The sequence below is a fragment of the Apium graveolens genome, chromosome 10, assembly GCF_009905375.1.
Source record: "Apium graveolens cultivar Ventura chromosome 10, ASM990537v1, whole genome shotgun sequence".
In the NCBI taxonomy this organism is placed as follows: domain Eukaryota; kingdom Viridiplantae; phylum Streptophyta; class Magnoliopsida; order Apiales; family Apiaceae; genus Apium; species Apium graveolens.
The window spans coordinates 235,529,790-235,551,089 of record NC_133656.1 but is presented as its reverse complement, the minus strand read 5'-3'; the positions used below and the strand labels follow the sequence as shown (position 1 = coordinate 235,551,089).

Below are 21,300 nucleotides of genomic sequence, written 5' to 3'. Positions count from 1 at the left end.
GCAAAAAAAAAAGTCTCCCTTCACAAATATCTAATTCGGAGGAAACGGTATGCAATTACATTTACAGAAATATTAATACTAAAACAGAAATACTTTGAAGATTAGAAGCACTCATACAGTTTTTTCACCATCCATACTCTGAATAAAAGATAACCGCCGGATGAATATTTATGCCAACACATTTCATAAAAAAAATGTTCTCTCAAAAAGTACTCTAAGCTTAAATCATTCAGAATCCTGAAGAACCTCACAAACAGGAAGGTAATATGTATCTAACTGCCAATATTTGTGTTTCACACCCTCCCATACCTCTTCACCCAAACAATCCTTAACAGGCAAGGGTATCAACTGTGTAGAGTAACCCAAACTTTGAAGTTCTAAAGAAACTATTTGACAGTAAACTACATGAAAAAAGGCATTACCTCCACAAAGTCCATTGAAAAATGAGTAGAGTCCTTCAGGCTTTAATAAAACAGGAAGATGCTGATGGAACTCTCTCATATCTTCATAATACTCTCCGTAAGTGTCAAAGAATATTCCTGCAGAAGATGGCCATAATTATATCAGAAACAATTTGAGGTTTCTAAAACAGGAAGATGCTGATGGAACTCTCTCATATCTTCATAATACTCCTAAATGTTTATTTCAAGAAAATAAGCAATCATCTTTTAACACAATTACTCGCTTGAGTTTATACAAGTACGTCTAGCATAGCTAGCAGGATTATCAGCTTTAGTCTTACATTTTTTACCACAAAACAATGCCGTTGTCCTTGCTTAATATACTAGGAAGATGACAAGCAGACATTAATCTTTTGTTGGCCTAAGGAATAACTAAGAGCCTCTTCCATACTCAATATTCAGATCCACTTGGATGAACTTTAGTAATTTATAAATGAAGTTCTATTGAAGAAAGAAAAAGAGAAACAACTGCATTTTTGAAGTGTAAATGATGATACTTTAATGCATATAGTTAATGTAGAAAACGCTACTAGATTGGTTACCAACTTACCATCATAAGATTCAAGCTGAGACAAGACATCCTGCCAACGACCAAATATTATTTTGACATTCTCTTTCTCACCCCATCCAGAACTTATCATACGATTATAGACTTCTGGGTGAGCCTCGACAATAGTGTGTGTAACAGGTCCATATTGCTGTATAGCAGCATCCACAAGTCCCATACCAAATCCAATGTTTAGTATGTGACCACCCCTTGAGCAAATCGCTTTTGCATGAGCTTCCATTAGTGGCTTCTCCCAAGCCATCATAATAGCTTTACTATTAGATTCCATCAATTTATCCTCACTAAAACTGACTCTGTCTTCCAAGTAGTTCTTGTTGGAATCTTCATTTCCATAAGCTCTCCTAGCAATAGTTCCAAGAATCAATTCAGCCTGTATCCCTATCAAAGTACAGAATTGTAGAATAGGAAAACAATAAGCAAATCGAAAATTACAAACCGTTATTTTCTTTTTAAACAGTAAAACTTGGTACAACGAAGTCAAAATAATTCGAAGGTGAACCGTAAAGAAAGGGCATTCTGCTTGACATACACCACCACAAAATTGTTTATTATTTTTCAATGATCTAATAATTTTTTGTGAAATTGTGAAGATTCTTTAAATAAGAAAAAATACAGATTTATTTTGTGGGAATGCAAAAAATTATCCAAGATTAATGAGAAAAGATAATGATCTATTTAGTGAGAATGCAAAAATAATCTAAGATCACTAAACGGAAGGAGAGCAGGTCCCATGTGCAGAAATGCGGAATTTATCAACTATATTTTAACCACTTTTAACTAAGATCAAAGGCCTTGTCATAAATGGCATTGTGTATAAAAAAATGTTTAAAGCTATGGCATGTCTGCTAGACCACATATTCCAGTAATTCCACCAAGACAAAAACTAGGTCCATTTGAAACCTACGATTCCTAAACTTCATTATAAGTCCTTAAAATAAAATGCAAATTAAGAAAACAAATTAAAATAATGGGGATCCTAGCTCGTCAGAGAGCTAAATTTGCCTCATCTTTTGTATCTTCATTTACTTTTTTTACATCAGCTTCCACTGTGAAGAGTTAGAAAATTTCCAATTAGGATACTGTTTACTTCTTTAAAAAAGAGGAAGTCAATTTCCGAATAAATTTCAACATTTTTCAAAGGAATCTTCGAAAAAATCACGTAAACATTTTCATGAAGCTAAACAAGTGCAGCAAAACAAGAAAGACACTTCCCAGGAAACAAATGAAACCAACCTCAATCTTAAACTCTATCCTCCATTAATTGAAACAGAAACATCTAATCAATCAGGTACAGTAATTCAATCCCTCTGTGCATCAAATTACTACCATCCAACTACTAAATTACATCTCAAACTTACAAACTCTATCATCCACAAGTAAAAATCATAAAAATAATACGTAGACACACATAGAACTAATAACAATAGTAAACAAAAACTCTCACATCAATTAGCAACCGTAACTCAATCACTATATTAATCATAATTACCGCAACACTCAATTACTACACCATTTCATTCTCGAACTCAAAACTCAATCCCTCAACTCAAAATCAATATATACATATAACTGAAAACAGGAGCAAATAAACACTCAATATAATGTTCAATTAAAATTACTTGAATATTATAATTACTTATTTTAACAGCATCAACATTCTATTACTTTTCTATTACTGTAGTGATGGAATGTTCAAGTAATCACCGCAACATCAATTATCTACCAAAACCCCAATCACTACATAAATCATAATTACCGCAACATTCAATTACCGCATCATTTCGTTCTCGAAGTCAAACTCTATTCGCCGCAACTCAAAATCAACATATACATATAACTAACAACACGAGCAATTTAATACTCAATATAATACTGAATTTGAATAAAATTAATTAATTATTAAAATTAATTAAATTACCGGCGTTAAGGAGGAGGTCAAAGGCGTCCTGGTGACCGGAATCCATGGCGAAGTCACCGGCGGAGAGGTTAGACGGTGACAGAGCGTTCCACGGAGCTCCGGCTTCTAGAAGGATCTTAACAACGTCAGCGTGACCTTGTTTAGCGGCGTGCATTAATGGAGTTAATCCGTTAGCATCGAAGTAAGTGACGTCAGCTCCTGAAGCAATTAGAGCTTTCACTTTCGATACGTCGCCGTTTTTAGCTGCCGAGCATAGTTCGTTCTGTTCCGCCATTGCTTTACTGTGTGTGTGACTGTGTGTTTCAGTTATACATCATACATACATTTTGTAGGTTTAGGGTTTATGGAAATATTTTTCAATTTTTAAATTTTGTTTATTTTTATTTATTACGGATTATTTATTATCACTTTATAATTTACTAAATTTTTATTGCCAATTGTCATCTATGAATTTAGGTAGTTTTATTATTTTAATTTGTTCATTATTTATTTAATTTTAACTAACAAATTTAATATAGCGGTAGTTGTATAATTGTGAATGTGAATATTTAATTAATGTTTTCATCGTTTAGAAATTTCAATTTCTTATCCAAAATTAAATATGTAAAATTTATTAATTTCAAAATTAATCAACTGAATATTTAATATCAGTTAATTGATTATTGTGGAAACAATTTGCAATCATACTCCAACGATAACGATAAAAATGTTGTCCATCCACCTAATTTTGTTTATATTTTACAAAAACTATCCAATAAAATTTGGGTATTTTATCAAAATCTTACATTTGAGTTTCAAATGTTCAAACTATCTGTAGACGGGAGTTTTGGTCTTAAATCCCCAAAAAATAAGTTGGTATTCAATATATTAAAATTTATAAAAAAAAATGTGCATTATATTCATGCATATTTTACATGTATTCATCTATATACGCATGTTTGTAAGGCGTGTTTCTTTTAAATAAAAAAAGTGTTTCTTCTAAATAATAATAATAATAATAAAAGAAACGTGTATTTGGCACATCCTTGTTTTGTATAAAATTTGGAAAAATATGAATAGCCCTGCAGTGTCTATCTTTCGGGTGCTTCTTGCGTAAAACTCACGGGTTCACGCAATACCCTACAAACTACGTATCAATACAATACAATTGTCTGTGATTCATGACGCATAATCATAAATTGTTCAACCGTGGGATTCGAGCATGTGGCTAAGAGAATAATTATTCTCTCTTTAACCAACTGAGCAACCCTTGCGGGCACATTTTATGTAGTTGGGCCAAATTTTTTTATTTTGATCGTACTTTAACAAAATTTTGGAAAATAGAATAAAATTTTAGGCTACATAAATTCGGAGTTGCTATGACAAAATTGTAGATATAAAATTCGGAGTTGCAATATGACAAAATTGTATGCACAATAAAATTAGGAGTTGTCTGTAATAAAGTTGGGCTTGAAGCTGGAGGTGTAAACTAAGAAAACGTACAGATTGGGCTTCAGCCTTTAGACGCATGCTTTCTCAAGTAACCTATCTTTAGTATCTTAACACTCATTTTGATTCGCATGTCATAATTTTGTAGGTTATAAGTACATCTATATTTTGACAAAAACAAAACATAATCAGCAACTCAAATGCAAGAAAGTTGATGTACATTGCAGCCACAGAATTCTTGCATTCCTTTACAAAAGCTATGATGATGATTGATATTAGATACAAGATAACAAATGAAGCAAAGATTTATCATGGTGGGTACAATCTTTTGGGAACATCATGATATGCTCACACCTTTTGCTTTTATTCCTAACATTACAAACATATAGTTCACACTTCATACCATACCAAGAATTATGACATCGAAAACCTTACCGTCTATCAGGTTGTAGGGAGATTTATCCTTGATCCGACCTTGCCTTTGATCCGAGAAGTAGAGAGACAGTTTTCGTTAGTCACATAGAGTTCATATGAGAAGTTATGATCCATATGCAAAAATGCAGTCAAATGATGAACTCAGTTTCTAGTTTTTCGGACTTGTACAGATGATACAACTATCTTCCTTTCACAGAATAAAGATTGCTTTGTGTATTTTCCAGTAACTAAAATCAGAAAACTTTGATTCCTATGAGAATTATGATAAACAATGACTTGCTAACAAGTTTATTATCAAGCAAAACAGCTCGAAGACTGCTGCACAATAATGAGAGAATTTACATGGTTTAATGTATGAGCAAAGTGAGGATAACAAACCTCCTTTCCGAAAGGTATGCATATTTATCATGGAACTCCTGACTGAGTGTTGATTGAATCACCTGACTCCAACTACATTTTAATAATATTTACAGATTGTAGGAGACTTGGCTATCAATTTCAAGACACCTCGGTTAACAGAGATCCTACATTACTAAACTAAATGCTACCTTTATATCCAGTTTGATCAACGAACAATGTCACTTTTGTTTGTATTCATCTTCAAAGTAGAATTTGTTGCTGGCACGGCCGCTGTGTGATCTTTCCAGTGTTGCAACTTTGGTTTGATATGATGTTGCTGCTGCAGAAGCCACAACAGTCTTTCCTCTACCCTCCTTGGGGCGCTCACGTGTTTCACTAATAGATTCACATCTTAGTTCAGCTGGGGGAATGAAACAGTCTTCTGACAGACCTGGGACATTGAATGCCACTTCTTCGATTGTCCATACTTCTTCCATCCTTGTCTTGGTGTGACTCATCGCTGTTTCTCCGAACTTAAAAAGAGTAGCTACTGATCGGCCCGAGTGAGCAACCATAATCCCCTCGACGGGCCTATAATCGTCTAGAAATGAATTGATTGTGGTCTCCCAGTAAACAGCATCACCACCATTGGATTGGATACGAGTCAAGTGAGAGTCCTCCAAGTGCACCAGAAGTCCTGTTCTTTGGCTGAAATACCCAAACAAAACGTGTCTTATGATCTCTGCTGGCCCCTCACTCCTGGCTTTCAATGTATGTGGATCAGCGCAAAGTTTGAGAATAAAACATTCCTCTCCACTGATCTTTTTTTCACCAATACATCTCGCCTCAGCAAAAATGCTTGCAGTGGTTCTCGGGTCAAGACCCTGAACCCCAAAATACGTCAGATCAATTCAAACACTAATACCAAAATTTAAAACATAAAAGAAAAACCAAACGAATGATCAGAGAACACTATACCTGAAGAGCACGTCGCAAGGGTCTAACAGGCCCTTTCGCAGCATGTGCACCATGCCAAGGTGTGTGCCGCCACACAAGGCTACCATTACAACCAGCATGTACCTTGCTGCCACCAAGCGCAAGCTCAACATACCACATATCTGGATGCATCTGCCACAACACAAAACCTCCCGATTCTGCTGTTTTTGACGAATTCCTGCTCTTTATCACTTTCGTAGCTGTTTCAATATCAAAAGACAGCATACGCACCTTCCCCATTGCATATGCATTTCGAGTAGAATTCTGAAGCTTCTGTCCTCCGGACGCCGCAGTAAATTGTTGCAAAATGTACTGAGCAGATGAGGTTTCCTGCAACAATAATCCACCGAGTCAACTAACACATTATCCATACTTGCAACATCTTAAACTGCAAAACACCCCTAACCACAACTTCATTCCTTATCCATTCATTTGATTATAACATCAACAAAACAACACTAAAAAAACTCAACCATCCCTATCAAAAAAAAAAATTATCCACACTGACATAAGCAAACATAGTAACACCATAAATATAAAAATTACACAACAAAATCTAGAAATTACACCAAAGCAACAAAAATCAAAACTTCATGTTTTTGTTTTCTATTCTTCCCTGGCCCACTAAAACACAAAACTTCAGAAAACAGCAAATTAGCACACATACATACACATAGGCAACTTCACAAACATTTAAAAAAATAAAAATAAATCAATTCATAAGCAAACAAAACAAGTACCATAAAAATTAAATTAAATCTTCAAAATAAATAAAAAATAATTTAAGAAAAAGACAAGAAGAGGGAAGTGAGAGGTTATTACAATGGGAGTATCTTTGATACTAAGATGAGCAAAAAGTTGACTACAACTAACGTGCACAGGAGCTAACGGTGCACCAAGAACACCAAGCATCAAACTCAGATCCGACCGTTGATTACTACTACTACTACTATTATTCCCATGATCACGACCTTTCATCCAATGACTCTTCTTCTTTGAATCTCCACCGTCCATTACTTCATTGGGATCAGGACCTTCTCTTAACGGAGACAATGCTTCACTTGGTCTTAAACTGCCTGATCTAAACATAAAATGGTCAGTTTGGTTTTTTGTTTTCCGGCGCCGGAGTAAGCCGGAATGCGGCGAGTTGCTCCGGCTTCTCCGGCTGCGTGACCTCGCCGGAGATAAGCTTCGGGTTACTTCTTGTTTTAAGGAAGTGAAAAAACCTGGTTTTCTGTCCATTTGTTTTTGATTTTGTTTTCTTGGACTTTTGTTGTAAGAATGTGTGTGTGTCAGTGTGTGTTTTTTTAAGAAAGGAGATAGAGTTTGTGTTTGTGTTTTTGTTCTGTGTGTGTAATGTGTAAGTAGATACGATGGATGAAGTGTTTGTTGCGAGTTGGAAAAACGTAACGTAATGTTTGAACTTTCTGATTAGGAGTGTTAAGTGTGATTATAGTGTTGATATTTATTGATTTGGTTTGTTGTTTTATATCATTCCTAATTAATTCTAATAATATTGGTTGGAAATTATTGTGATGAGATATTCCCTCCGTCCTTAAAAACGTTTCCTATTTTTGTTGTACACGTTTATCAATGCACACTTTTGATTGTTAATATCTTTAATTTCGTATTAGTATTAAATATTAAAACTTCATTTTATTAAAGTACTCATAAATACGAATTCAACAAGATCACTCATGTATAATATTATAGATTAGACGTAAATTAATAATAAATCGTTTAGCATGAATAAGCCCGGGATCTTTTACATATTGTGCACATGCACACATATAAGCTGGTAGTCTTTTGGGAGACAGTCTCATCATTCTTTTGAATGAGGGGAATACTGCGTATATCTTACCCTATCCAGACTCTGCGATAAGCAACATATACTAGGTATGTTTGGTAACATGGAACCGGGAGTATTATTTTAGTTGATTGCTATATAAAGAGCTGACTATTAATCTATTATAGTAGTGGATTGCAAAATTAGATAGGATAGTATACGACAGCAAAGAACAATTTTATGGCAAGAAATTATCTTTCCTTCCCAATCTATCCCTTTCGTTTAATTTTTTTAAGTTAGATCGATCCAACTTTAACAAAAAATTTCATATAATAAATAACTGAAAATATTTATAAAAAATATACCATTAAAAATATATTTAATCTATTTTAACATATGTTTTTTAATTTTTAAAAATAATAAAAAATAAATTTTTATTAATAATGAAAGTTGAGTCAATTTAATTATAAAAAAATCAAATTAAACAAATAAATTGGGACAGAGTACATGACAGCAAAAGATAATTTTTTAACAAGAAATATTAGAATTTAAAATTTTATTTTTCACAATTTGTTCTCAAATGTTAAATTGTCACGGTGCTTTACTGTTTTTTTACAAATGAAATAGATGTTTTGTAGATAAATATGTTCAAAAGATTGGTGATTTGAATTTTGAAGAGGCAAACGAACAAAATTTATCCCGTTTAAATATGGGGCGAGTACGATATTTTTATAATCTCCACGGGTAAAATCCGCCCCGCCCCGAATATAGTATATATATTATATTTTGTGGTAAAATATATTTATAATATAGAATAAATTATAATTTATTTATTTCATATATACCTAATAAAATAAATATATTGTATAGCAAATTTTAAATCATCTATATATTTCTTTTGAATAATATGTTATAAAAAATAATTTTATTTAGAAAAAATATGTATTGAAAATGGTCATAGGAGGGAACGGGGATTAAGATTTGCCCCGTAAAACAGAAATGAGGATACATTATAAATTTTTGCAAGGAACGGGACAGGTTCGGGACAAATTTCTTTTACACGGGACGTGTATTAAAATGTCAATTCTCGCCCCGAACCCGCCCCATTAACAATCATGTGTCACCTCCAGCGGCGATAGATGAGGATTGATTGAGATGAGGCGAGAAAAACCAAAATAATGACGAAGGAGGGAGAACGAACGGGCAGGGGCAATAGTCAAGAGTGGGGACCGGTAGCATTTGAGTTGACGAGGTAGCCGGGGGGGTTGTAGAATGAGATCAGACGACTATAACTCGTGAATTCTTGCACATAATAATAATAATAACCTTAAAATGATTAGCGTATGTGCAAAACGGCCCTGCTTCATGTGGGCGGTGTGCGCATGGGAACCTCTGATCATTCATCACCTTTGCATATTTGTTTAATCGTTTATCCGCTTAGCATGCTCCCATGTCTCCATTCTTGATCATTCGCAACGGATGTATATCAGGTTTCAAAAATGCATGCATGAACGCACTATATTTGAATTAACAGTTATATGGTGTTGAACTTAACTAATTTGGTTCCGACTTTTATATTAAAATCGATTTGATCCGAATTGCGTACATTCTTAAAATTGAGTTAACAATTTTGACCGATAAATTGAATGTAGCTATTTGAATGAAACTATTTGGTAAATAGGAGTATAATTGGTTATTTATATTTTAACTCGAAAAAAAATTTACGCATTTTTTTTAAAAATTAGCAATTTGGAACTAACAATTAATTTAATCCATTAACAAACACCAATATTATAAATTGATGCAGTCAAATTTATTCAAACTTCTAATTTGATTCAATCTTCTCGTAGATAATAATCTCGCATTACTCTTTCATGTATCCAGGCCCAAAATCCCAACATATGGTCGGTGACTCTATTCATCAACTACTCCATCTTTTTCATTTTAATAGTAATTTAACTTTTTTACACTCATTTCGAAGTGATTTGACCGTATAGTTAAAATAATGATTTTAAAATTCTTATATACATAAAGAAAATTTAAAAAATAATAATTTTTACTATGCGGTCAAAACATCTTGAAATACGTGCAGAAAAGTCAAGCGACAGTTAAAATGAAATAGAGGGAGTAAATTTATTGCAATTGCTTCAAGGACGTTAATATGATTGCCAGAATAGCTTCAACACACCATTCACCACTTCTTTTATAACAGGTAACAAGCAAAAGAAGATGGGGGTGAAAAGTAAAAAGACAACAATAAAAATTTCATAACTGTCATCTTTGTCCATAGCCCATAGGCATTCCTGTATTAAAAAAACAACAATCTCAAGACTCAATTTCCCTGATTATTCCCCTATCTTCTGATTCCCTGTCTTTTAAGTATAAGTAACAATGCTGTAAACAGACTACAGACATTTCATGATACCAATACAATGCATATTCAACTATTTCAACGACCTACAAATACGAAAGTTTCGCTACCTGACCAAGAACAACAGAACAACATCAGTTATTTCCAGAGATCTGGAACACCACAACAGCAATCACTCGACAGGAGACTCCTACATCAAGTTATTCTTTCTCTTCTCCAGACACGCTATAATCTTTCTTCCATAGAGATTGCTTCGCATGGAAGAGGCATTGTCTTGGATTAACTGAAGAAGTGCATTCCGCGCAGCCCCCTGTATTAAAATAAACAAATATTATCACTACATAGCATCCCTGAGTAAAGGCTTGAGAACAAAGAGAAGCATCTAAAGTCTGGTTGAAAACCTGAAAAATGTTATATTTACATTTCAACAAGGCTTTGTTCTTATGCAATCAATTGTTGACAATACTGTGTTTTATCAATCTCCAATGAGAAGTCAAAACAGACATTATTAACAGGTGGGATAAAAGATATCTAACTGAAAGTAGGTCAACAAGCGAAAAGTTTAGATTGTTTCACATTACTTACCTTATAATTCACATTGACCAAATGCTGCATATGCACACTAGGAAAACATTGCTTACCTTTTAATAAAAATAGGCAATCTAAAACATATATACAGCTAGCCAAGTCTTGGTCACTAGAGTAACCGTCTATAGTTTCTCTTATTTGTCTAAACTTTTTAAAACTAATGATAGGATTAACCTTTGACGTCCAAAAATTGAGCTTGAATTATAGCACAAGGCAAAGAAAAGAAAGTCAAATGAGGAAGGGAGAGAAGAAGATCAGATAAACATGATACTTCTGAATTATCAAGAAATCTGGCTTTTTGTTCAGCAACATTTTGCTTCATTTTCTCTGTTTGATTTGAAAACTTGTTTGGTGAGAGTTTCTTGTTCCATCATAAGCAAATATCCAATTCCAGAAAATTGAGTCGATTTAGCATATAGCCAATGTCAGGAAACTTTATAAAGTTCCATGGAGAATAAGTTTGAAAAATATTCGATGGAAAAAGCACAATGCACATTTAGACACAGCTTAAATTTTAGAGAAGTGCATATTTCGAGAAAGTGGAAAGTTTATGAAACTCATAAAAGTAGAAGTACGATTCAAACTTTAGGTGCAGACGTGCAGTGCACACTGCAAAATCTTTTCTAGAGAGGAAGTTGTGAAATTTTTGAAGAGAACTAATAGATATCTAAAGGATGTGCATAACTAACTACAGATAAAAAGAGGGTAAATTTCTTAGAGGGCATTAATAAGTTGTTAGAAAGAAAGTAAGGGTATAATTAGTTGGGACCGGTAGTGGAACAGTTCACTTTTTTGGATAAGGAAGTGAAACAGATTCAGAAAAAATACCAGACCATTTTTAGTTTCTTACAAAAAATTGGGTAAATAATTTAAAGATTTGCCACACCACCAGACACAGAGGGCTTGCCAAACACCAAGGGCTTTATGGCTTATGCAGAAGTGTAAAATACATGAAGACAAAATGCTATAGATAATTATTTAGACTGTTACCTATTGATAAACCATAAAAATTACTAGTAGCAGAATCTATTCAAGTGTCTCCTGAGTCATAACTTTATTACATTTCACTGCCATTTCCTTTCCATACAATTTTCTTGTGTTTTCTAAATACACAGAGTAAAGAAAATGAATTCAAATGCAACAAACATTTGGTGCAAATCTTGACATGGGATTTGTCCACCTAATACTAGTTCACAACTTCACATTGATTGATAGAGAAACAGAAGTGCATTGATAACATCTGAGAATATGAGAATTTGAGCAATGAACTAACCTTAGAAACAGCTAATGCAGACTGAATCACATAGTTTCCGAAGGGGTCCAACAGGATCATCGATGCATTGGAATCTCCGACAATCTCCATTATAATTTGTGAAGAATGATCTTCACCCGACTCAAGAAACTTTTCTACAACATTACTCCCATATTTATTGCACGCGATGTGCATGAATTCTCCTTCCAGTTGTTTCATGAGATTTGCTTTGATATCTGGTTCTCTCAGTCCCAGCATATGCTGTAGCACATAATTGCTAGATGTACAAATACAATGTTTGAATATGTTAGTTTAAAACATCAGATATAGCGAAAAGAAAAATACACCAAAGTAGCAGAAAGAACAAACCCATAAGGATCCCTGGAGAGATGAACTGCATTAGCTAAGATCTCAGAAACTACCCGTTGTCTAGGTTGCCCCTTAGATTTTTCCACACAGATCTGCAGAACACAGCAGCCACTTCTGTCTACGGCAACTTTATAACAGTTATCCGCTAGGTTATTGATGAGAAGCTGTTATTGACACCTCAAAATTAGATAACTCATTGAAGCAGACATATTATACCAATAATAACGTTTGATACTATATCCTAGAAACGATACAGATTACTACAGAGAACACGACCAACAGCTGTATAGTGAAATAATGTGAAAGTGTTTAGTTAATAAAATATTGTGACTAGTAAGATATAGATACTGATAACTGTTTTGGTATGCGCTAATCAGACTAATTCAACCGTAACAAAAAAATCTGTAACAGGTACTAGGAAGCGATAGCTTTCTATGAGCCTCTGAATGTGTTTATAGGTCCATACCAGGTTTCATAAAGCTACAGTAAAAGGTAGAGACTGAAAAAATTAGGCTTTAATTGTTTAGCTGTGAGTTGATGTAAATAATTACAACATTATGTTTGGAGGTATCCAAGGACCCGTATTGAGCTGTTCCAATTCATTCTTCAAAATTAAAGAATTTAATCTACACTATGCTAGCAATAACTCGTTTTGGTAAATGTTAAAACCTTTAAACTGGACAGAAACCTCAAAAACAGATGGATAATCTAATCAAATTAAAAAATGTATAATTCAATTCAGTTGAAATGCTGAAGCTATATATTTCACTTTAGAAGTGGACAGAAATCACATTTCGAAAGTCCCACAAAATAATTCAACACACGAGTCGCAAATAATTCAATCGAACCAAAAGACAACAATGATGCATTGTATTAACAAAAATTAAAAACTGCAAAACTGAGCAACGCACCCCATAGGTTAACAAACAAGCCCTAAGTAGCTAAATTTTCTTCAAAAGCTAATAAAGAAACCAAAGAGGAAGTGCACATACAAATGGAAAACTGAAAAAATACCAGGCATGTGCAATGCTGCACCAATACTTATTTTGTGTACCTAACACTCATCAATCAAGATTCTACACTTCTATAAACATGGTTGGCTAGATATTTTCAACAAATCAATTTGTACATAAAACGAGCTTTCAGAAATTACCATGTTGTCTTCAGTTGTAAAATGAGTCAAGCAATACTGGATGACATGATGGCCATTCTGGTCAATGGCCAAAATTGCAGCACCAGATCCTATCACTGCCATCAACACCGAAAGTTGATGAGGAGAACTAAGGTTCTCCATAAGTTTCTGAACCACTCTAGTCCTGTAACATAAGTAAAAACATCTTGATAAGAAAATAATAAGATAAGATCACAGTATTGCAAATCACGATTCAGGCTAATCCAAGGCATAATTAATCTGTATTTTAACAAACACGTACCCGTGGGGATTACAACAAATATCAACAAACTGGAACGTGTTCTTTGTGACAGACAAAATCATCCTGTTCTTTTGTTCCTCATTACAAACAACAATGAGGCTTTGTACAAGATAATTACCAAACGGATTTTTCATCAACTGATCAACGCAGTCAATAATTTCCAATAACACCATTTCGATCTCTTCTTGACTTGGATCAGCAAACTTAGCCTGCAAAACTCTACACCAGTGTTGATCCATAGCATACCCTACAATCCCACCTTTCATATCACTTAAACTCACAAAATCATACGGCTGAACCACTCGATTATTCGGTCTACGATACACATTACTACTACCACTACCACCATTTTGAGGCTGAATAATCTGAGCATTATGAACTCGATACAAGTCCATCTGTTTCTTGCGAATCAAGTTATTATTAAAATCATACAACATTCTTGAATACTGAGAATTCAAAGCATCATTATACAAAAGTCCAGATGGGTAATTTAGATAACTGTTATAAAGGGCCGGCGGCGGTGCATACATTGGAAAAATATCCGGGCCCACAACTGGATTACGTGGGCCCACACCAGAGCCCATCTGACCAAGCTGAAACCTTAAATTCTGTAAACTTGTGTCGTTAAGAATGTTAGTGGTACCTTGACGACGACCATGTGGAAGGTAACCGGTACTGTTTATCGGAGAGAAAGTCGGCGCCGGTGGTGGGGAGAGAGTGAGTGATGAAAAGGCGGTGTTTAAGGCCTGATCAGCCGCCGGAAGATGACCGGAGGGCTGGAACTCCGGGGAGTGGTGGAGGCCATTGGTTTGGTTTTGCCGAGTGTTGGCCATGTGGTCTAAATCGAGAGAGATGGAGAGAGATGGAGAGAGAGAGACAGAGAGATGGAGAGAGAGAGAGAGAGACGTAAATGGAGAGAGATTAGAGTGTGTGCGCTAGGGGTTTAAGAGTTGGGGAATGTCTAGGAGTCTAATGTGTGTGAGAGATTTGATTAAATTTATAACATTTTAATTTTCCTCACAAATGGATATTATTAATACTAGTATAAATGCACGATTATTTTTATCATTGTATATTGTACTATGTTGTTAAAAGTATTCGAATCTTATACCTCATAAATAATATTAAATCTAACAGTTCTCGTCGATTTGATCTGAAGGCTCCGGAAAAAAAGAGCTAAACAAAAATCTAATATAAATAAAAAGAAAAAGATACTTTAATACAAAGATATTTGAGTGTGTAGAGAGATAGATATGCAGGGAAATTGGATGGAAAACTAACAATAATACTACTGAAGAAAGGGATAATAAGGGGAAGGTGAAGAGTAATGTGAGATTTTTATTGAAATTTAATTTGAGCTTGCTAGCTAAAAAAGTAAGATATGATTGTGTAGAGAAGAGGGATGGAGACAGAGCATTGAGCAAACAAAGAGCCATGCAATATTAGGAAAGTTTCCGTGGCCTCGCACTTTAGCGGAATATTACTAATTTTTGCTAAACATTTTTTCTATGATTCCATTTTGTTTTGATCATATTTGGAAGAAATTGATACTTATATTGTTTAGAGTGACAAAAAGTAAAATATGTCATGAGTATTTTACACTTTTTTACTCTCTTTTTTTTGTTGAATATTGATGCTTAACATTATGTTCTAGATATAATATTTAGGGTAAATAATAGTGGTATGCTTCTAATTCTTTAAATTACGTATTCAAATAATTAATATTTTTAACAAATGACATCCATTTAATTAATATGTTTTAGCATGTGAGTCAAGTTCGACCTGTTGCAACTACATAAAAACATTACAAAATATATTATTTTGCGAATTATGTTCTACAAATATCATTATTTTATTCAAAATCTTGAACATTATAATGTACTGCATTTAAAACATTATAAAATATTTTATTTTACAAAACATGTTTAATTTGTAGAATATTTGTTTAAATTGCAGAAAATACACATTATACTTGTTAAACTTAAATGACTTTTAACAATATTGATGAATTAATGATATTCCTAAATATAATTCACAAAATTATATATTTTACAATGTTTTGATTGTAAAACATAGGTGATCTACAAAATTTTAGATAAAAATGTGATATTCATAAAACTTTTCTTTTTATCATGTTCGAAAAAGAATGTTTCATTGTTTTAATATACTTATTTTACTATTTACACATATTTTTTTTATTTTTTCGTCAGTGCATTGGTTGTTAAAATGTTGTGTTAAACAATGTCTTAGTTGTTTGAAAATTGATTTTCAAATAAAAGAAAAAAAATACATTTCATTCTTAAAATTGAATTATAAAATCAATTACATATTAAAATCATCTTCTGCACAAAGATGGGCAATACTTGATAAACTTCACAACGTACTCATATAAAAAAGTTTATTCAATATGACAAAATTTTCCATACATAGAAGTGTACGGTTCTAAGTATTTTACAACCCACATAATAATTAGCTAGGATTTTGATTCATTTTCTTTTAAAAGAAATTAGAGAACACATTTGATAATTCATCATAGGTTTATGTATTTAAAAATGACTACTATTAGTCTTCATTTCACAACGACTCGAGTATATTTCTTTTTCTATCTGACCACTACTGTTATCTTAAGTTGATGAGGGTTTGTTAGGTCACACACTGTAGAAAGGGGTTAAATATAGTGTTTACTATAATCAAATCGAATATAATAACTTAACATGACACAGATTTTATTCAACACAATAAACTCTGTTACAATATGAAACTGTTCTCTCTCAGTGATTAACAAATATCAGGAGAGCTGTTAGGGTTACAATGAATAATAACTTCGATAATGATAACACATATAGTGTAAACTCTATGCCTGTATTTATATACTACACAGTTACAAGATAATGTTCTAATTGATATGGAATATAATTCTGCTTCCTAAAATATATCAACTAGTTATCTTTTCTTCCAAGTATTCTATTTTTCATAGAATTCCTTCTTCATGCATAATTTTTTCTTTCTTAGTCTCGATCTTTTTTCCTTTCAATCAGTCGCCTGCCTTATCTGAAAGTCATCTTAAGTATTATCTCCTGATAAATATCTTCTGATAACTTAAGTTCTGATAACTTAAGTTCTGTCTTTAGTATAAGTGCTGATTTCCAGTTAAGTACTGAATTGTCCTCTTAAGTAAGATCTAAAAACTAAACACAAATCATATTACACATGACATCACAAATATATCTAACAATCTCCCCCAACTTGTGAATTAGCATAATATACAAGTTCAACAGATATTTGATGATGTCAAAAACATTAAGTACAAATGCATGAGAATTTGACTACAACTTACAGTCCTTATAGCTTTACCATCTTAAGGTCTGATAACAGCTTCAGTCTGTATACACTTTCAGAATTTAAGCAGTTGTAGATCTTTGACTTGGCTTCAGTTTCTGATCTCTTTGATATCAGAAGTTGTTCTGAGATAGTTCTTCAACAAACATCTCTCAGCATATTCAAGTTCATTGACCATCCTCCTTTTAGCATTTATCAATTTAGCTATATCTTCACCAGTTTGAAAAATAGTTGCTCTGAGATCATTTATCTTAACTTTTCTTATCTCCTGATCTAGTATGATTAGATATGCCTTGTCAGACTCTAGATTGAATCCCACGGCCTTATAACCCAGAAAATAGGGTTGTCAAACGGATAATTCGGATACGGATCTGCCTATATCCGGATCCGGATCCGAATCCGAAAATCCGTATCCGTATCCGTATCCGAATCCGGAAATATTTAAAGAATAATATCTGAATCTGAATCCGACGGATACTATCCGGATACGGATAATATCCAGATCCGAATCCGATTTTCAATTAGATTTTTTTATTTTATATTAAAAATGAAAAAAAATGAAAAAAATATAGTTAAAAATAAAAAATCATTTTTAAAAAATAAAATAAGTGATAAAGTGATTTAATTATATTTTAATTTTTCAAAAATTAATTTTATTTTTCTTTTCAATATAATCGTTATCTTCAAATTGTTGAACTCAAATATTTTTTTCCTATATGTCTATAAAATTTGTATAAACATAATATTTAATATATATATGTATGTGTGTGTATAAACACACTATAAATTTAATATAATATATTTTTAAATTATTTAAATACAAAATATATTTATTCAGATTCGGATATTATCGGATACGAATATGCCCATATCCGTATCCGTATCCGCAATCGTCGGATTCGAATACGGATAATATCCGCTTTGTGTCGGATACAGATAATATCCGCTTTATTTCGGATATGAATGCGGATTTTTCGGACGAATATCGGATTTTTCGAATATTTTTGACAGCCCTACCAGAAAAGTAGTTATAATCTTAGCAGAGTTAGACTTCATTTCGACAATATCACCTTTGTGATCTCTGTACTTGGGACAGTATGTGCTGTCAGACTTTACAAAATAAAACTTCTTCTGTCTTTGAATTTGTGACTTTAAATAACCAGCAGCACTATCTGTTAATCTGTCTTTCACTTGAAGTAGGAATAGAACATGTTCCAGTTTCTCAAAATACTTCAGTGGTATAGCATTCTGCCTGATATGGTATACCCTCCCATCTGTCATAAAATATAACAAGAAATGTTCTTTTAAAAAGGTATGGGAAACCATTTGTACAGATTCAAGTCGATTCAATCTTTCAGGAGTTGCTCCAACACCTGGTTCACTTAAGAAAGTTGGATCATTGTTAGTGTTGTGTACTCTTCTTTCATCAGAACTACCCAATCCAGATTTATCTCTTGCTTCCTTTCCTGTAACAACTCTTGCTTCAAAACCACTTATTGCAGTCTTCAAAGGTTGAGTCTGTTTAGCTTTGGTGAATCCTGGTAGGAGTATCTTTGAAGGTTTAACATGAGCAATGTCAGAGATTTCCTTTTCCTTATGTTCTGATATCAAGCCAACTTGAGCTATGTCATAGGTTGCTTGCTTCACTGTCATATCAGAGTTTACTAAGCCTTGACTCTGAACAACATGAGCCATGTCAGAGGTGGTTTGAAAAATCTTCTTTTGCACCAGAGTAAGACTAGCATATTCTTCATCAATTATTTCTTCATCCATGACTGGCATATAAACCTTTACAGGTTCATCAACTTTTTCTTTGCCCTTGGACCTTAGATCAATTTCCACTTCTGATTTGGCTTTGGTTGCCTCAGAATTGGTTCTTTCCTTTATCACAATACCCTTAGGCTTTGGAAATTTCTTTTCAACAACAGAAGCTTTAGATTTTGTCTTGACACCTTCTGCTTTGAGTCTAGCTACCTCTTCCTTTAGACTCTCAAAGTCCATTCCTGTATTTTCTTTAAGAAATAATTACTTTGAAATTTCTTCATCAAGCTCCAGATGTTCACCAGAACTTATCCTTTTACCAGTATCAGAACTTATTCTTCTCCCAGTATCAGAACTTGTTCCTTGACTTGTAATTCTGGATTTACTTGATGAAAGTCCTTTGCCTTGACCTTGACCTCTACCCTTATCAGAGTTTCCCTGGTCATCATTTCCATCATCCTTTCCCTTCAGTATCTGTATAGATTTGTATTTGGACTTAATCACTTTCTCCCCCTTTTTGGCATCAGCAGGTAATCGAAGAGAGACAAGCAATTCCACTGAGGATTGGATCTCATTGAGTTGAGTTTGTTGAGAAGCTTGATTCTTTAAAAGTTCATCAATCTGAGTTTGTTGCTTCTCCTGAGTTTTCTCAATGTAGGCAATTATGTCAAAGGCTGGCTCGAAAAATCTGTTCTTTTCAAGTTTGGGATTCATATCTTGCTGCATCAAGGTTTCTTGAATTTTATTCACCTTGGCATGAGTTGTTGAGTATTGACCTTGAAGGTGCCTAGTACTCAATGCAGTAACTCTCAGTTGTGCCTTGAAATCATCATTTAACAGCATTTCATCAGCTTTTGTCAAATGCTCAACAAGAATCTTTTCAGAAGGAATGAAACTAACTGAGTTCCATTCTTTAGTCCACTCCTGTCCTCTATGAGTTACACTCCAAGGTACCGGTGCTTCCTTAACAAACTTCTTGATTAGATCAGCTTTATTAACTGTTTGTTGAGGTGCATGTCCTGATGGACCAGCTATATCAGCATTTAGATTGGTAGCAGCTTCACCAGTAGTTTCCTCATTGGCAGCATCATAACGTGTAGATTCTTCAGCATCAGCATCCTCTGATAGAATAGCAGTATATGAGGCTATAGAGTCTTCAACATCATCCTCTAAATTCTGATCTACAGCCAAGTTCTGATCAACATCCAAAATTGGTGTTGTTGGTGGATTGAATTGAATTGCTGGAGCTTCCAAGTACAAAACCTCAAGCACAATCAAGTTATGAATATCAATTTCAGCACTTGTCAATTTTGCATCCTGCAAAATCTGCATCTGAGTAACCTATTAGCTTAAAGTCTGATTCTCTAGAATACCACAATCCCAGATCAGCTGTACCCTTAAGGTACTTGAAAATTCTTTTCACAGCTATCAAGTGAGGTTCTCTTGGATCTGCTTGAAATCTTGCACAAAGACAGGTTGCATACATGATATCAGGTCTACTTGCAGTTAGATATAGTAGAGAGCCAATCATACCTCTGTAATCAGTAATATCTACTGATTTACCATTTTCCTTATCCAACTTTATTGCAGTGGCCATAGGAGTGGATGCATTTGAACAATCTTGCATTCCAAACTTCTTCAACAAATTTCTGGTGTATTTAGATTGACAAATAAAAGTTCCTTCTTCATTCTTCTTGACCTGGAGGCCCAGAAAATAGTTAAGTTCTCCAATCATACTCATTTGATATCTTGACTGCATCAGCTTGGCAAACTTCTTACAAAGTCTGTCATTTGTAGAACCAAAAATGATATCATCAACATATATTTGTACCAAAAGTAAGTCCTTTCCATGGTTGAGTAGAACAATATTTTTTCAATAGTCCCTCTGTTAAATCCACTTTCCAGAAGAAACTGAACTAAAGACTCATACCATGCTCTTGGAGCTTGCTTAAGGCCATAAAATGCTTTATCAAGCCTGTAGACCTGATTGGGAAATTTGGGATCTACAAAGCCTGGAGGTTGTTCAACATATACCTCTTCTTCCAATTCTCCATTGAGAAAATCACTTTTCGCATCCATTTGAAAGACTTTAAACTTCTTGTGAGCAGTATAAGCCAAAAATATCCTTATGACTTCCAATCTAGCAACTGGTGCAAATGTTTCATCATAATAAATTCCCTCATGTTGAGAGTATCCTTTTGCAACCAGCCTTGCTTTATTCCTTCTAATTATGCCATCACTATCAGTTTTGTTTCT

General features: G+C 33.7%; 3 protein-coding genes across 3 annotated transcripts; all 3 read right to left on the bottom strand.

The window, feature by feature from the left end:
- Positions 1-60: 60 nt before the first annotated feature.
- Positions 61-3,273, bottom strand: LOC141689456 (protein arginine N-methyltransferase 2). The gene is made up of 3 exons (XM_074493746.1): positions 2,948-3,273; positions 1,012-1,407; positions 61-539 (listed from the first exon to the last, which is right to left on the bottom strand). The coding sequence occupies exons 1-3, from the start codon at positions 3,219-3,221 to the stop codon at positions 226-228; spliced, it is 984 nt and encodes a 327-aa protein (XP_074349847.1). The 5' UTR covers positions 3,222-3,273; the 3' UTR covers positions 61-225.
- Positions 3,274-5,034: 1,761 nt separating this feature from the next.
- Positions 5,035-7,578, bottom strand: LOC141693648 (uncharacterized). Its single transcript, XM_074498801.1, has 3 exons — positions 6,968-7,578; positions 6,128-6,475; positions 5,035-6,033 (listed from the first exon to the last, which is right to left on the bottom strand). The coding sequence occupies exons 1-3, from the start codon at positions 7,385-7,387 to the stop codon at positions 5,389-5,391; spliced, it is 1,413 nt and encodes a 470-aa protein (XP_074354902.1). The 5' UTR covers positions 7,388-7,578; the 3' UTR covers positions 5,035-5,388.
- Positions 7,579-10,176: 2,598 nt separating this feature from the next.
- Positions 10,177-14,900, bottom strand: LOC141692872 (pumilio homolog 12-like). Its single transcript, XM_074497819.1, has 5 exons — positions 13,945-14,900; positions 13,665-13,827; positions 12,512-12,675; positions 12,164-12,419; positions 10,177-10,612 (listed from the first exon to the last, which is right to left on the bottom strand). Exons 1-5 carry the CDS (start codon positions 14,775-14,777, stop codon positions 10,493-10,495), a joined length of 1,536 nt encoding a protein of 511 aa, XP_074353920.1. The 5' UTR covers positions 14,778-14,900; the 3' UTR covers positions 10,177-10,492.
- Between the last annotated feature and the right edge of the window lie 6,400 nt (positions 14,901-21,300).

Excerpts from the sequence above, each read along its gene's own strand:
- LOC141692872 (XM_074497819.1), bottom strand. The coding sequence starts at position 14,777 with ATGGCCAACACTCGGCAAAACCAAACCAATGGCCTCCACCACTCCCCG. Across the intron at positions 12,676-13,664 it reads TTACAACTGAAGACAACATG|CTTCTCATCAATAACCTAGC; the intron begins GTAATTTCTGAA and ends TGTCAATAACAG. Across the intron at positions 10,613-12,163 it reads CTGCATTAGCTGTTTCTAAG|GGGGCTGCGCGGAATGCACT; the intron begins GTTAGTTCATTG and ends ATTTTAATACAG.
- LOC141693648 (XM_074498801.1), bottom strand. The coding sequence starts at position 7,387 with ATGGACAGAAAACCAGGTTTTTTCACTTCCTTAAAACAAGAAGTAACC. Across the intron at positions 6,476-6,967 it reads GTATCAAAGATACTCCCATT|GAAACCTCATCTGCTCAGTA; the intron begins GTAATAACCTCT and ends TTATTGTTGCAG. Across the intron at positions 6,034-6,127 it reads CCTTGCGACGTGCTCTTCAG|GGTCTTGACCCGAGAACCAC; the intron begins GTATAGTGTTCT and ends TTTGGGGTTCAG.
- LOC141689456 (XM_074493746.1), bottom strand. The coding sequence starts at position 3,221 with ATGGCGGAACAGAACGAACTATGCTCGGCAGCTAAAAACGGCGACGTA. Across the intron at positions 1,408-2,947 it reads TGACCTCCTCCTTAACGCCG|GGATACAGGCTGAATTGATT; the intron begins GTAATTTAATTA and ends GTACTTTGATAG. Across the intron at positions 540-1,011 it reads TCAGCTTGAATCTTATGATG|GAATATTCTTTGACACTTAC; the intron begins GTAAGTTGGTAA and ends CATCTTCTGCAG.